Source organism: Cebus imitator, unplaced genomic scaffold (assembly GCF_001604975.1).
Source record: "Cebus imitator isolate Cc_AM_T3 unplaced genomic scaffold, Cebus_imitator-1.0 Scaffold311, whole genome shotgun sequence".
Classification (NCBI taxonomy): Eukaryota; Metazoa; Chordata; class Mammalia; order Primates; family Cebidae; genus Cebus; species Cebus imitator.
The window spans coordinates 402,842-415,256 of record NW_016107626.1 but is presented as its reverse complement, the minus strand read 5'-3'; the positions used below and the strand labels follow the sequence as shown (position 1 = coordinate 415,256).

At 42.8% G+C, this 12,415-nt stretch overlaps 1 protein-coding gene across 2 annotated transcripts in view; it reads right to left on the bottom strand.

Annotated features, from left to right (window-relative positions):
- Positions 1-12,415, bottom strand: part of ZNF831 (zinc finger protein 831) — a 112,589-nt gene that overhangs the window by 44,408 nt on the left and 55,766 nt on the right. For both annotated transcript variants that reach the window (XM_037729562.1, XM_037729563.1), the window contains exon 5: positions 6,338-6,489. In XM_037729562.1, the coding sequence (XP_037585490.1) occupies positions 6,338-6,489 (152 nt within the window). The remainder of the gene's footprint in view (positions 1-6,337; positions 6,490-12,415) is intronic.

The window sequence follows — 12,415 nt, the reverse complement described above, 5'->3', positions numbered from 1 at the left end:
GGGACTAAATGTGTATGACCTTCCTAAATTGAAAGTGCCTCCTGAGTTTAGTTATTGAGAGAGTTTTCTAAAATCTCCGTTGGAAATATAGCCCTGAACCTCGCCGTGTTTACTGTTATAAACCATGCCAGCTGCAGGAAATTGCAAAACCATAAAGTCAATGTAGTTCTTATCGTTCAATAAAACATCTCCCTCAATCAATATGACTTCAGTGTGTCATCTGGGCACAGGGCCACGCTCAGCTCCTCTTCACTGTTCCAATTTTAGTCTCTGTACCAGGAGAAGCAGCATGACATCCAATGTGCCCAGCAAAAGCCCAAATAATTAACCTCAACCACATCAATGTTCTCCATTCAGTTCCGCAAAATGTGTTTCTAAGGAAATATATAAGAGCACTCTTTATACCACGGAATGTTTTAATGTACCCAAGCATTCGAGTAAATAGAACAGATCTCAGTTAATGGAACAAGTCCTTTTAGCACAAAGGTTTTCAATAATAATAATTTTTTACAAAGCTGGTATATCATCAGCTAGAAAGAGATGTGCCCATAAACATAAAAACAGGGCAAATCTAATTATGAGATTCTTTTTTGTAGCCCAAACGTCAATAACTGTGATATTAGGAGAATGATAAGGCTGTATGTTGATGGGCGTTCTCATCACAGAGGACAGGACGTCCCACTTGGATACAAACAAAATCAGTGACGTTGCCTTCATCCCCCCCCCGCCCCCACATTCTGAAAAATACTTCAGAGCACTGACCTCATCAGAAATTACGTAACCACAACAATAGAGAATCGTCAGCAGCTTTTGCTTAAGTGACGTCACTCTTTGTATGGATGTGTAACTTTTTCAATTGCTTTTTCTAATGGAAAAATGACACAAGAGCTTATGAGTGCATGTGCAGACGCACAGAGACGTGCGCAGCTTGGTTTCCTAAGTGAGACTCTAACTTGGAAAATAATGGGAAGAACATTTTCAAGACATGATTTGCTGTGAATTTCCCCATGGGCTGGAAGGGATGGTTTTTGACTGAGTGGTGCCAGCTGACTCAAGGTGACATGGAGTAGCTGTCCAGTGGAAAACTGGCCCCCAGCTCCTGTGCTAGAGTAAGAAAGGCGTTCCAGGTGAGAAATGAAACAGCAGCACACTCCCAGCAAACCTGCATTTAACCTACACCCTGACTGTTGAAGCTCACCCTTCTCTGACCCAAGAAGACACACCTCCACTATCTTGATTAATCCTCACCAGAACAACTCAATCCATTAAGATGTCACAGCAGTTTTAGAGGCTTAATGCTAAAACCAAATGGCACACACCACGCAGTGAAGCAGGGACACTTGAGAATTTCTCACACCCCTTTTCAGTGGGAGGATTTGCTGTTTGTCTTCAAAGCAGCCTGCCTGGATGGATGGTCTTTTCTTTCCTCCTCTTATCTCAGCAGTCCTCAAACAGAAATTGCGCGAGAATTTCTGTTCAGAGTTGTATACACAAATCATACCCTTACGACAGACTTGCAGGTTTTCAAAGATAATTTTGACAATAGGGATTGTGCTTTGGGGGCCAGCTTTGGAAACAAACCTCACCACCCTATACAACATGGCCCCACTCCAGTGTGGGAGAGGATGTCAGGTTAAAAGGCATGGACAGGACATTCGCAGGTCCACAGTTACTACTTTTACCTCCGCAGAGCTTCCATCCATCAAACCAAAGCGACAAAAGATGACTCTGAAGGTTGAAAATGGTGATTCCATAGAGTTGAATTTTGTGGTTATTCCACTACCATCCCACTGGATACCCACTGGACCTTTCCACTATTGACACAACGTACAATCAGAAACCAAGACTCCAGGTGGTGTGCTCTTTCTTGTTCATGCTCAAAGAAGATTTGGGGGCTGGTCTTTGATTGTGCTTTCATCTGAGACTAAGCTTCAGGAACCTCACGGTAAAGAAATGTATTTTTGCTAAATTTTTCATTCAACAAATACTTATTGGGGACCTGCTACAATGCTAGGCCCCTGGATGCAAACGTGGAGATGACCTACCAGCTTGCTAAACAAGGTCTTTATAAGTTGAGATCAGTGCTACAGAGGAAAGGCCACCTAAAATGAATTCATTCCCAATTCATTCACAATACCACAATTTCACAGTAAATAGTATTAAGGACTTCGAGAATTTATCTGGAAAAAAATGAAGAAACCAAAAGTTGTGAAAATAAGCTAACAAGCCTACTAAGATAAAATAAAAATAAACCTCCATTTTGGAGGTCATAATGGCAAACTATGAGCTAATTGTTAAAATCAACAAAACTTAGTCAAGTATTGATGAGGATATACATTTTTACATAAAATTGTAGGGTAGATCAATGGACTATTTACCTTGCATTTACTTTAATTGCAAGATCACCAAGAGGAATTCCCCCCACCCCAAGAAAATATTATAGAGCTTTATCAGTTTTTCCAAAGATTTCTCTTAAGCTTCTGATAGTCAAGTCACTCTCTTGAAGTTATCATCTTTGTCATTTTCCTCTTGTTCATTTGTCACCTAGTCTGATTCTGCCAGTGGGTGTGAATCAGCAGGCTTCCAATGGTCATTTCTACCAACTCCACAAAACGCAACAGCTTGAGCACAATTTGCAATTTCATTTAGCAATCAATTTACATGATATTGCGAAAATGAATCTGAAGGGCATGGATGGATGCGATGGTAGGCAGAGAGAGAGAGAATTGAATGGGGTCTAAATTTACCAGCAGTCAGTCTATTAGGGAAGGTTTTCATGTTCCCAGCTAACGAGCCAACCTTATGACTGGAATGTTCCATAAGGAACATCTGGATTATAGGGTAGATGCCTGTTTTCCCTGAGACAGTCAATGACTTGCTATCTAAGAACTTCCTTTTTGCCAGTCCCTTCAATGAGACAGCCCTAGTCTATGAGATCAAATGCACCCTCCAGCCCTGATCCTGACGCAAGTGCGAAGAGGAAGGGTTTTCCTTAAAATAGCGGCACTTCTGTCCGCTCTTAGTCACACTCAGTTGGGGTGTCTGGGAAATACACCTTAGTTAATATCTAAAAAGAAATTTCAAGTTTCCTGCACCCGCTAGCTGGAAACTTGGATGGGATGGACTACGGGATTTAGGATTCAGGAAAAAAGCCTCAGTTGTCAGGGGAGTCTCACAGGCTCCAATCAATGTACAATCTTATAAATTAGGTCTTTATCCTTCAGAACTCCTCTGGCCTTCTGCTTGCAGATGACTTCACTGCCAAGCCATCTGTTAATTCAAATGATTAGTATCAAGCTTTTGGAATAGTTTAGGAGAGAGTGAAATTAAATATCTTTTTTAAAAAATATATATTTTTTAAATCCTCTTTCCTTCATCCTCCTAAATTATTGATAGGAAGTGTCTCCAAAAAATAAAGAAGACAAGAAAATCAGCTATCGCATCTTATTTCAGTCCCTGGACGTAAGTATTCTTGACTTCACATTTCTGAATGTTTTACCTATTCTAGTTGGCCCATAAAGTTTAGGATCTAAGGTGTTTCTCTGCCTTTAAATTGAAAAATCCCACCCACCCCTATCTACATAAAGGCCATTCTCAATTTCTTTGTTGTATTCTACCAAGTTTCCCCAAGTTACAGCCCTTGGGTCACCCAAAACAGACTACCCCATCACTATCACACCATGGAAAACAGGTAATCTCTCCTCAGAAAGAAAAAAACACAGGCACACTCACAAGCACATCCATGCACATGCACACACACACACATGCATGCAAAGGCAGGATCAGCTCCTTCACCGAGGACCCAGCTCTGATCTCTCCATCCAGTACCTGCCAGGTCAAAGGAGCCTCGAGAAAGTTGTTTATAAGTGGTAGATGGCCAGGCTCAGCTCTGTGTTCCTTTGAAGTGACAGTGCTTTGTCTTCAAACACCCAGTGCCCTCAGAGTGCCTGTCACTCTACTGTAAAATATTGCAATTGGCAAGAGCTGGTAATGAGACCCCTGTGCCCCTTTGATTTCCAGTGGTATTTATTTTAAAGCATTCTTCCACCCTCCGACCCCATGGTGTCCATCATGACCTGTCAACCCCAGCTTGCTGGTTTGCCCTACCAGCTTTCCCAGTTCCCTCTCTGACACTTCAATAAGGAACAGGGTGATTGATATTCCCTGGGCTAGGGCTTCTACCAGGTCCTGCAGCTCACAGCTGCCCTGCAGTGGACATCTTCCTCATCCCTCATAATTGCTGGAGAGGAGGGCCTTTGAAAATGGGCACCAGGGACCTAAGCCCCTGGTTCAACTTGCTGCTCAAATAACAAACATGAAAGCATAGACATTTGTGACCATTCCAGGCTGTTGCTGGGGCCTTGCTACGTATGCAAATGGATGGGGTGGCGGAGCTGTGTCCCCAGCAGGCATCTGAGCTATGGAAAGCCACTTGTTACTTAGATCTATATTCAGGTTTTGTTTCTGATTTTTTTCCTGCTTGGATTTGGTTTTATTCACCATTCACTGGTACCCCCAGTTTGCTCATTTAGGTGTGAAGAAAGCAATGAAATACTGATGTTGAAACAGGATTGTGTAGAAGTGGGATTTCCCACACATGGAGGGAGCCCAGGGTCTCTGGGACTCCTCCATTAGTCCATGGGGAGGACATGGGGAAATGTATCCCTGTGGAGGAGGACAGAAGAGGTGCAGATGAGGCAGGGGCACCCACTTCCATGGTCCCCCGTGGAGGAAGAGAGGGGAGCAGGTGTCCCTGCTGCAGCCGACATAGCCCCCTGCTCAGAGCCAGCATGTGACCTGGACAAGCCAGACCACAGCCGGATTTCAATTCCAACAAACACTGTCTACACACATGGCAGCCCCACTCAGCCCCACCCAGCTGGCCACGGGGCCTTCTTCCTGAAGGGAAGTCAGTGGACCCCATAGCTATCAGCATCGAGGCTGCCCGTGGTCACTTGGACAGCTGTTCCCCCAAGTGTGGAGCGTGTCGTGCTGGCAGTGGCTGCGGTGATTCTGCTTTAATTATATTAGGTTTACAATAGAACAGTCCTGCAAAAATGATTTACAAACAATGAGAGCCCAGATGATGTACATTCTTGTGCCCTCCATGAGTGGCAGTGGTATCAAGCATAGCCTAACAGGCAATTTTAGAGGAGGGAGATGGAGGTGAAGATGAGAGCCGCAGATGAGGAAGAAAGCTCAGAGCCAGTTCCCTGATGGAATTTCCACCTACCTACCCCCCTGCATCCCAGTATCTCCCACATGGGGCTTGACCCTTGACCTTCCTTAACAAAAACCACCTTTCTTCAACAACTGGCCACCCAACTGTAAGATGAATTCCTGCCTGGATTTAAATTCTCTCTGGGGAACAAGACTAGTCCTTGTCCTTGCCTACCCTGCAGGGCTTTGGGGGTTGGGAAGCAGGGGTGTGGGGAGAGCACGCAAGCGCCATCTGCCTGTAGGGGGCACTGGAGCTACACAAAGGTGGCGGCAGAGTTGCCCCAGCAAAGGAGGCCCCAGGGCCAAAGACCTCAGGCTAAGACAGAGCCCAGGGTTAGCTCTTGAGCCAAACAGAAAACAATGAGCCACAGAAGGATGGTAATTCAGGTGCTGCTGGCCAGATGGAACCCAGAAGCCTTTCCCACAGGGTCTTCATTTTTCCCAATCAACATTTGGCAAGCAAGGCTAAGGCTGAGCTCATTACAGCTGGGGAGAGGGGAGAAAGGGAGAGGAAATTGAGGTCCAGAGAAGTTGTGCCATTTGCCCTGTTGCCCAGTGACTGCAGCTGAAAATAGCCATTTTTCCAGGAAGCAGCCCCCCTCAGTTCACCCTTTATTTCTGAGCATGGCAAAGAGTGTGCCTCTTACTGCGTCACATGTAAGCAATGCACCCTGCAGCTTCACGTAACTACTTATCTTTCTACTTCAAATGGGCTCTCAAGCCCATCCACAGACCCACTTTAGCTTTTGCAATAGCCCTGCAAAAAGAACCAAGTGAGCTTTCTTTTGGTGAAAGTGGAGGCACTAAGAGCTGTGATTCATGTTCTCCTGGGTCCCGGAAGGAACATGGACCTGGTTCAGAGCTTGGTACACGTGGCCAGTACTCAAGGATACAGGGGACTTCTCAATATTAAACTCTCCGTCTTCCACCACATGCCCTCCCCACTAGTTTAGGGTCACTTTGTCTCATAGACACCATGCCTCTGTTACTCTCCCTTTTGTGCCTGACCCTTGTGGTGCGTGGGGCTGACTCCTGCGCAGCCCACATTTCTAGTGTCTGTGCCTCAGGCGGGTGCCTTCGAGTGCCCAGTCTGGTTCACCTCCAAAGAGAACATTACCTGCTGTTTCTGAAGAAGGCTGCCCAAGGGTCCTGCATGGTTTCAGTCCCTCAAGTGGGGAAGGGGGGTGGCTTCTTCTTCGCACCCAGGTTGCTTTGCGAAGTCTACTGGCTCTCAGCTGAACACAGCTCTGCAGGAAATTCCCTTTGTACCTGTAGAAGAGAAGCATACTTGCAGTAACCACCCCGGAGAGCACAGGCCTGGAAAAAGTCTGAAAAGTCCCTGTGGGGTGCCTAGGAGAACACGCGGCTCAACATCTAACTAGCTGGTCAGCTCTGAGCAACTCGCAATCCCTCCATCCCTCATCCCCCACCTCCCCAGGATAATGTGCCTAACTTCAGAGGTGTATTATTTAGTTGTTGTAGGAACTAAATGAGGTGGTCACAAAATGCTTCCCAGGATGCTTTGTCATAGCAAGTGCTTAGTCAAGGGTAGTTGCTGCAATGAGATCTTAAGCTTTGTGGTCTTGGCTGCTTGTCTAACAGACTGTCCAACAGATCATTCTTCAATGACGGAAATGTTCCGTAATCTGCATTGACAAATGCAGTAGCCATTAAACCCATGTAGCTATTGTGCATTTGAAATGTACTTAGTGTGTCTGAGAAACTGAGTTTTAAATTATATTTCATGTTAATCAATTTAAATAGCGACATGTGGCTAGTGACCACCATATTGGACAGCATTCTTCATAGACCTTCCATCTGAAGGAGCCCGACTGGATCATCTGATTTGTTTGTCTTCAAAGCAAAGTATTCACATCTTGGAGGGAAGGCATGATGAGGGTAGAGAAAGAAAAATACTAGAGCTTCTATTTACGTTTATTTTCATCTAGTCTTTCTTATTTCTATTGTTTTGTGTCCTTTGTAATGTATATAATACATTCATAGAGTAAAACACATGGCTAATTTGTAAATGAACAAATAGACATTTAACAGAGTGCAGGCTATAAATTCTTTTACTGACAGGATTGTGAAACCACAGACCATCAACCTAGTCTGGCGCCCCCATTATACAGGCAAGAGAAGGCGGGGAAGAGCCAGGCCTGCAACATGCCTTCAGCTCGTTCAGAAGATCTTTGCACTGCTTCTAACTGGTCAAGCCACAAGTGATCCCTTCCCTTTACAAGCCTCAGTTTACAATATTTCTACTCTACAGTGCTCCTCAGAACTGGCTCTCTTCCTTTCCCATTTGTCTGAGCCGCTGCCAAGATCCAGCCGCAGTCCCCTGATCACCAGGGCTGCTCACAGAATTTTAAATAAGATCTGCAGAATGCAGTATCCTCTTGGGCGCTGGCTTTTCCTGGCAGCAACAATGAGAAAGTGACATTTTGTTCATCTTTTCTGGCCTCTGTGTTTGGGAGACACTCCCCTCATCTGGGCAGGATTGTCTCCCCTGCCTGGGGCAGGAGCTGTCATTCCCCTGGAGTGGGTGTTGGGGGGGGGCCTGGTTTGTTCTTTGCAGCAGTTGTCAAGACCACAGGTTCCTGAAAGAGCTATCTGAGCCAGGGTGGGGAGCGACAGGCTGCTGTTTCTATCATCACAAACCCCTGAACCAGTTAGGACCCCTGCGGGGCCTGGGAGGAGAGAGATTTCAAAGTGCAGGGACAAAGGGAGGAGGGGGGGGTGGCAGGAGGAGAGAACTCTTCTTCACTTGCTGCTGGGTCACCTTTGCCCGAGAGTCAGGGACTGGCTGCCACGCACTTGCAGGTGTTAAGAACAGCACAGTTTGAACTGCAGAGACGTTTTGCTTTTAGAAAATGAGCAAGCAGGGCTCTTTCTAATCAAGCAAAATAACGAGGAGAGAGCTAGGAGAAGCCCAGCCTCTGAATTCACACTTCATCAAGGTGGAATTCCAACCTTTGCCTTCGAGAAGGGCCCAAGCAGACCTTGGCAATGTCTTCAAAGCACTGTTTAGTCTTTGTCATGGGCAGGGTATGTTTCTCTCTCTCCTGGTTCTTCCAGAATGTTCTATGTACCCCTCCTCCTGGAGAAGCCACATCCTGGCTTAGGAAGGTTTTGCAAGCTCATCTCCATTGCCAAGCATGCAAGGCCCCTGAAGGTGTGGCTGGTGCTCTTGGCACCCTATCCAGGGTGTTTTTGCCAGGCTGTGAGAGTGACATGCTCCTTACCCCACTGCCACACCCTTCAGGGTCTCTCAGGGAGGGACAGTAGACCCAAGGACTGGGTCTTGCAGGTATACACAGCCCACTCCACACACATTCCTTCTGGAGTGAAACTATGAGATCTGACATGCTATTTCCCTCACTTTCCTCTTTTGACCCCACAGGGAAGAACAAAGCAAAGAGAAGTGCAGTGGAGGTGTGGATGGTGAAGCCTCTGCATCCTGCTAAGCAGAACTTGGGACCGCTGTCAAAGCTCTGGGGCTGTGGCCAACGTGACAGAGTCTCAGCCACGTGTGGTAGGGGCCACATGCAGCAGAGGCCACATGGACTCAGGGCCACATTTGTAGGTCTTTGACTTCACCTCACTGAAGAGATTGTGTTCTCATTACTGAGAACGCTATCTCACTGAATAGGTAATGTGTGATGACTACAGTGAAGAGGCACGTGGCTTCGACAGATAAACATCCGCTCCATAAGGAAAAGCAATATCTACTAATAGAACTGCATTCTCAGAGCCCAGGATTTTTTTCTTCTCCGCTCTACCCTTCAATGATTAATGTATATTTTAGGGTTTTACAGGGTGCCCTCTCCCATTCAAGCTGCAATCTCCTCCTTGCTCATTTCCATTCACTTGGGGCTTCACAATTCATTGTTCCATTTGTTGGAAGCTTCCTAGAACAAATCTGAGTGTTTCATGCTTCACACAGCACAGTACACAGTTACAAATGAATCAATAAAATCCAATTCCATGGTCCCGCACTGGCTTTGGGCAAGGCAGAGAGGTATTTTGTGAGCGCTGCAGATCTCTATGCCTCTAGTTATGTCAGGGCAATTAGGCTTCTGGGTGTGAATTTTCTGTGTTTTTCCATTTCCACTCTGAAAGTGGATCCTGCATTTTCTGATCCTTCTCCTTTAACTCATGTAGTTTTATTAATGAAAACAGCCATTTTCATTACAGTGTGGTATTTGTAGTTGGCAAAAAACAAAGAGATGAATGAAAGTAGAATGAAGTCCCCGAAAAAAACTTCAAGTATAAACGGGAAGTTAAAATTTAACATGTAAGTGAGCAAAAGTGGACTAATGCAGGGGTCTGCTTGATTTTTATGCAAACGTCCAGCTAATAAATATTTTAGACTTTGTATGCCACAGACGATCTGTGCCACATATTCTTCTTCTGTTTTTATATGGATACGCTTTTAAAAATATAAAAACCAAGCCAGGTATAGTGGTGCATGCCTGTACTCCCAGCTACTCCAGAGGCTGAGGCAGGAAGACCACTGAGGCCAGGAGTGTGAGGCTGTCGTGGGCTATGATCACACCCATGAATAGCCACTGCCCTGCAGCCTGGGCACATAGTAAGATCCTGTGAATCAAATATATGCGTGAGTGTATGTATGTATGTATGTATGTATAAATAATGCCTAGTTAGTGGTTAAAATAGGTTAAAAACCATATTTAACCCATGGTCCATTGTTGTCTTTATAAACAAAAATAAAAATAAATCCTTCTATTTGAATATATGAATTCATATAAGAAGAAAACATAAGAGAATATATCTGCATGTTTGTGAAAGTAGGAAATTGAGAGTAAAGAAAGATTTCTTAGATGTACCAAAATGTAATAACAATAAAGGAAAAGGCAGCCCCATTTGACTACATCAAAATATGCAAATTCTTAATGAAAAAAGAATCATTATCAAGGTTAAAAAATAAGAGCTCTATTTCTAACAGCACAATGGACTCAATACCCTGACTGATTACCACCAAACTTATCCTTATACTGAAAACAATTAAAAATGCAGCATAAAATGCAACAAAAAATTAAAATTTATATTTAAATTATTTATGTTCTGATTAAAAATAAGAAAAGCAAAAACCAAGTGAGAGCTATACTTTGGAAAAGTAAGATTGCTTTCACTTTGAGGCATCTGCCAAACCAGGTGAGGCTGACCTTCCATTTTTATCCTTTGATGTAGTTCAGGGTACAGGACTTAAAGGCCAGAATGTTCTTCAGTCAGAGGCAAGTGAAAGACCCAACGTTCTTTCCTACAGAAAGCTGAGACCTCTGAAAGGCATACTCTCAACATGTGTGTGAATTAGAAATAAATAATCCCTACTCCCACCACCTGCCCAGGTAACCTAACAACAAACAAACAGGCACCCAGCAGAAGCAAAACAAATATTTACTGGAGGAATCCATCTTCAACCCAAGTCTCAAAGTTCCAAAAATACCAACTCACAGTCAAGAATTTTAACACAAGAAAATAAGTTAACATAAGTGAGAGCTAATATATAAAACAGGTGCACCAAGACTTCATATGTCATCATTGACAGATACAAAACATTAGATGTATTTTTTTTAAAAAATAAAAAGATTGAAAGTAGGAGTCAACTGCAAGAGACTATAAAAGTAATCAAGCAAATTAGAAAAATAATTAAATAAAACTTTTTGGAAATAAATCATAATACACATTAACAATTAAATTTAACATTTAGTGGACCCATAAAAGTAGGGGAGATCAATTAAGAGGCATTGCAATAGGCCAGGGACTTCTGACCAAGACTTTGGAACATTAACCAGATTTACCATCCCAAGTAAAAGAACTGAATAAAGATACGAAACAATGGTTTTCAGAGCATTGGGCCTTGAGCAATAAAGGCAGTGATCCTGAGAGAAGAGAAACAGATGAGGTAAGCCTGATGATACCTCAACTTATTGATGGAGAAATTTTCCAGGTCTGGTACCATTTGCTGAAAAGACTATATATTTTTTCCACTGAACTTCCTTTGATCCTGTATGAAAAATCAATTGACCACAGCATGGCCTATTTCTGTTTTCTCTATTTTGCTCCATTGATCTATTTATCTATTTTGATTCAAATACCACACTCTTTGGAATACTTTAGTTTTATACTAAGTCTTAGAGTCAAGCAGCATAATCAAGTCAGTGTGGTGGTTGCATCGAAATAGACAAATAGGTCAACAAATGATGCTGGAACAACTAGATATCTACATGCAAAAATAAGAACTTTGATCCACATATCAGACCATATGTAAACATTAAGTGAAAATGGATTATAAACCTAGATATAAAACTTAAAAGTATAAAACTTTAGAGAAAAACTTAGAAAAAAAGCTTTGCAGCTCTGTTTAGGCACACATTTTTTTTTTAGCTATAACACTAAAAACATAATCAACAAAAAAGGTAAATTAAATTTCATCAAAGTGAAAGACAGCTATTTTTAAAAGATGCTACTAAGAGGATACAAAGATAAGCAACAGAGTGAAAGAAAATATTTACAAATCACATATCCAATAAGGAACTTATAACCAGAATATATTTAAAAATTCTCAAAACTCAGTAATTAGGAAACAACCCGTTTTTGATGTACAAAAGATGTGGAGACACTTCACCAAAGAAGATATACAAATACTAAATAAGTATTTGAAAAATGTTGAATATCATCACTTGTTAGGGAAATACAAATTCAGACTATAAAGAGACACCACTATACAACTATTCAAATGACTAAAACTAAAAATAATTACCATACCAAGCACTGGCAATAATGTAGAGAACTGGAACTCTCATACACTGCTAGTGGAGATGTAAAATGATACAACCGCTCTGGAAAACAGTTTGGCGGCTTCTTAAAAAGCAAATAATACACCTACCATATGATCCAGTCTTTTCACCTCTAGGTATTTTCCCAAGATAATTTAAAGCTTATTCATAAGAAGGCTTGCATATGAATATTTATAGTCATTTTATTTGTAATAGCCCCAAACTGAAACAAACCAAATGTCTGTCAAGTGGACATATACACCAATTGTGACATATTCACTCAATGGCATACTAATTAGCAATAAAAAGGAATGTGTTATTGATAAACACAACATGGATGAATCTCAAAATAGTGATGCTGACTGAATAAAGCCAGGCCAAAAAAAAAAAAA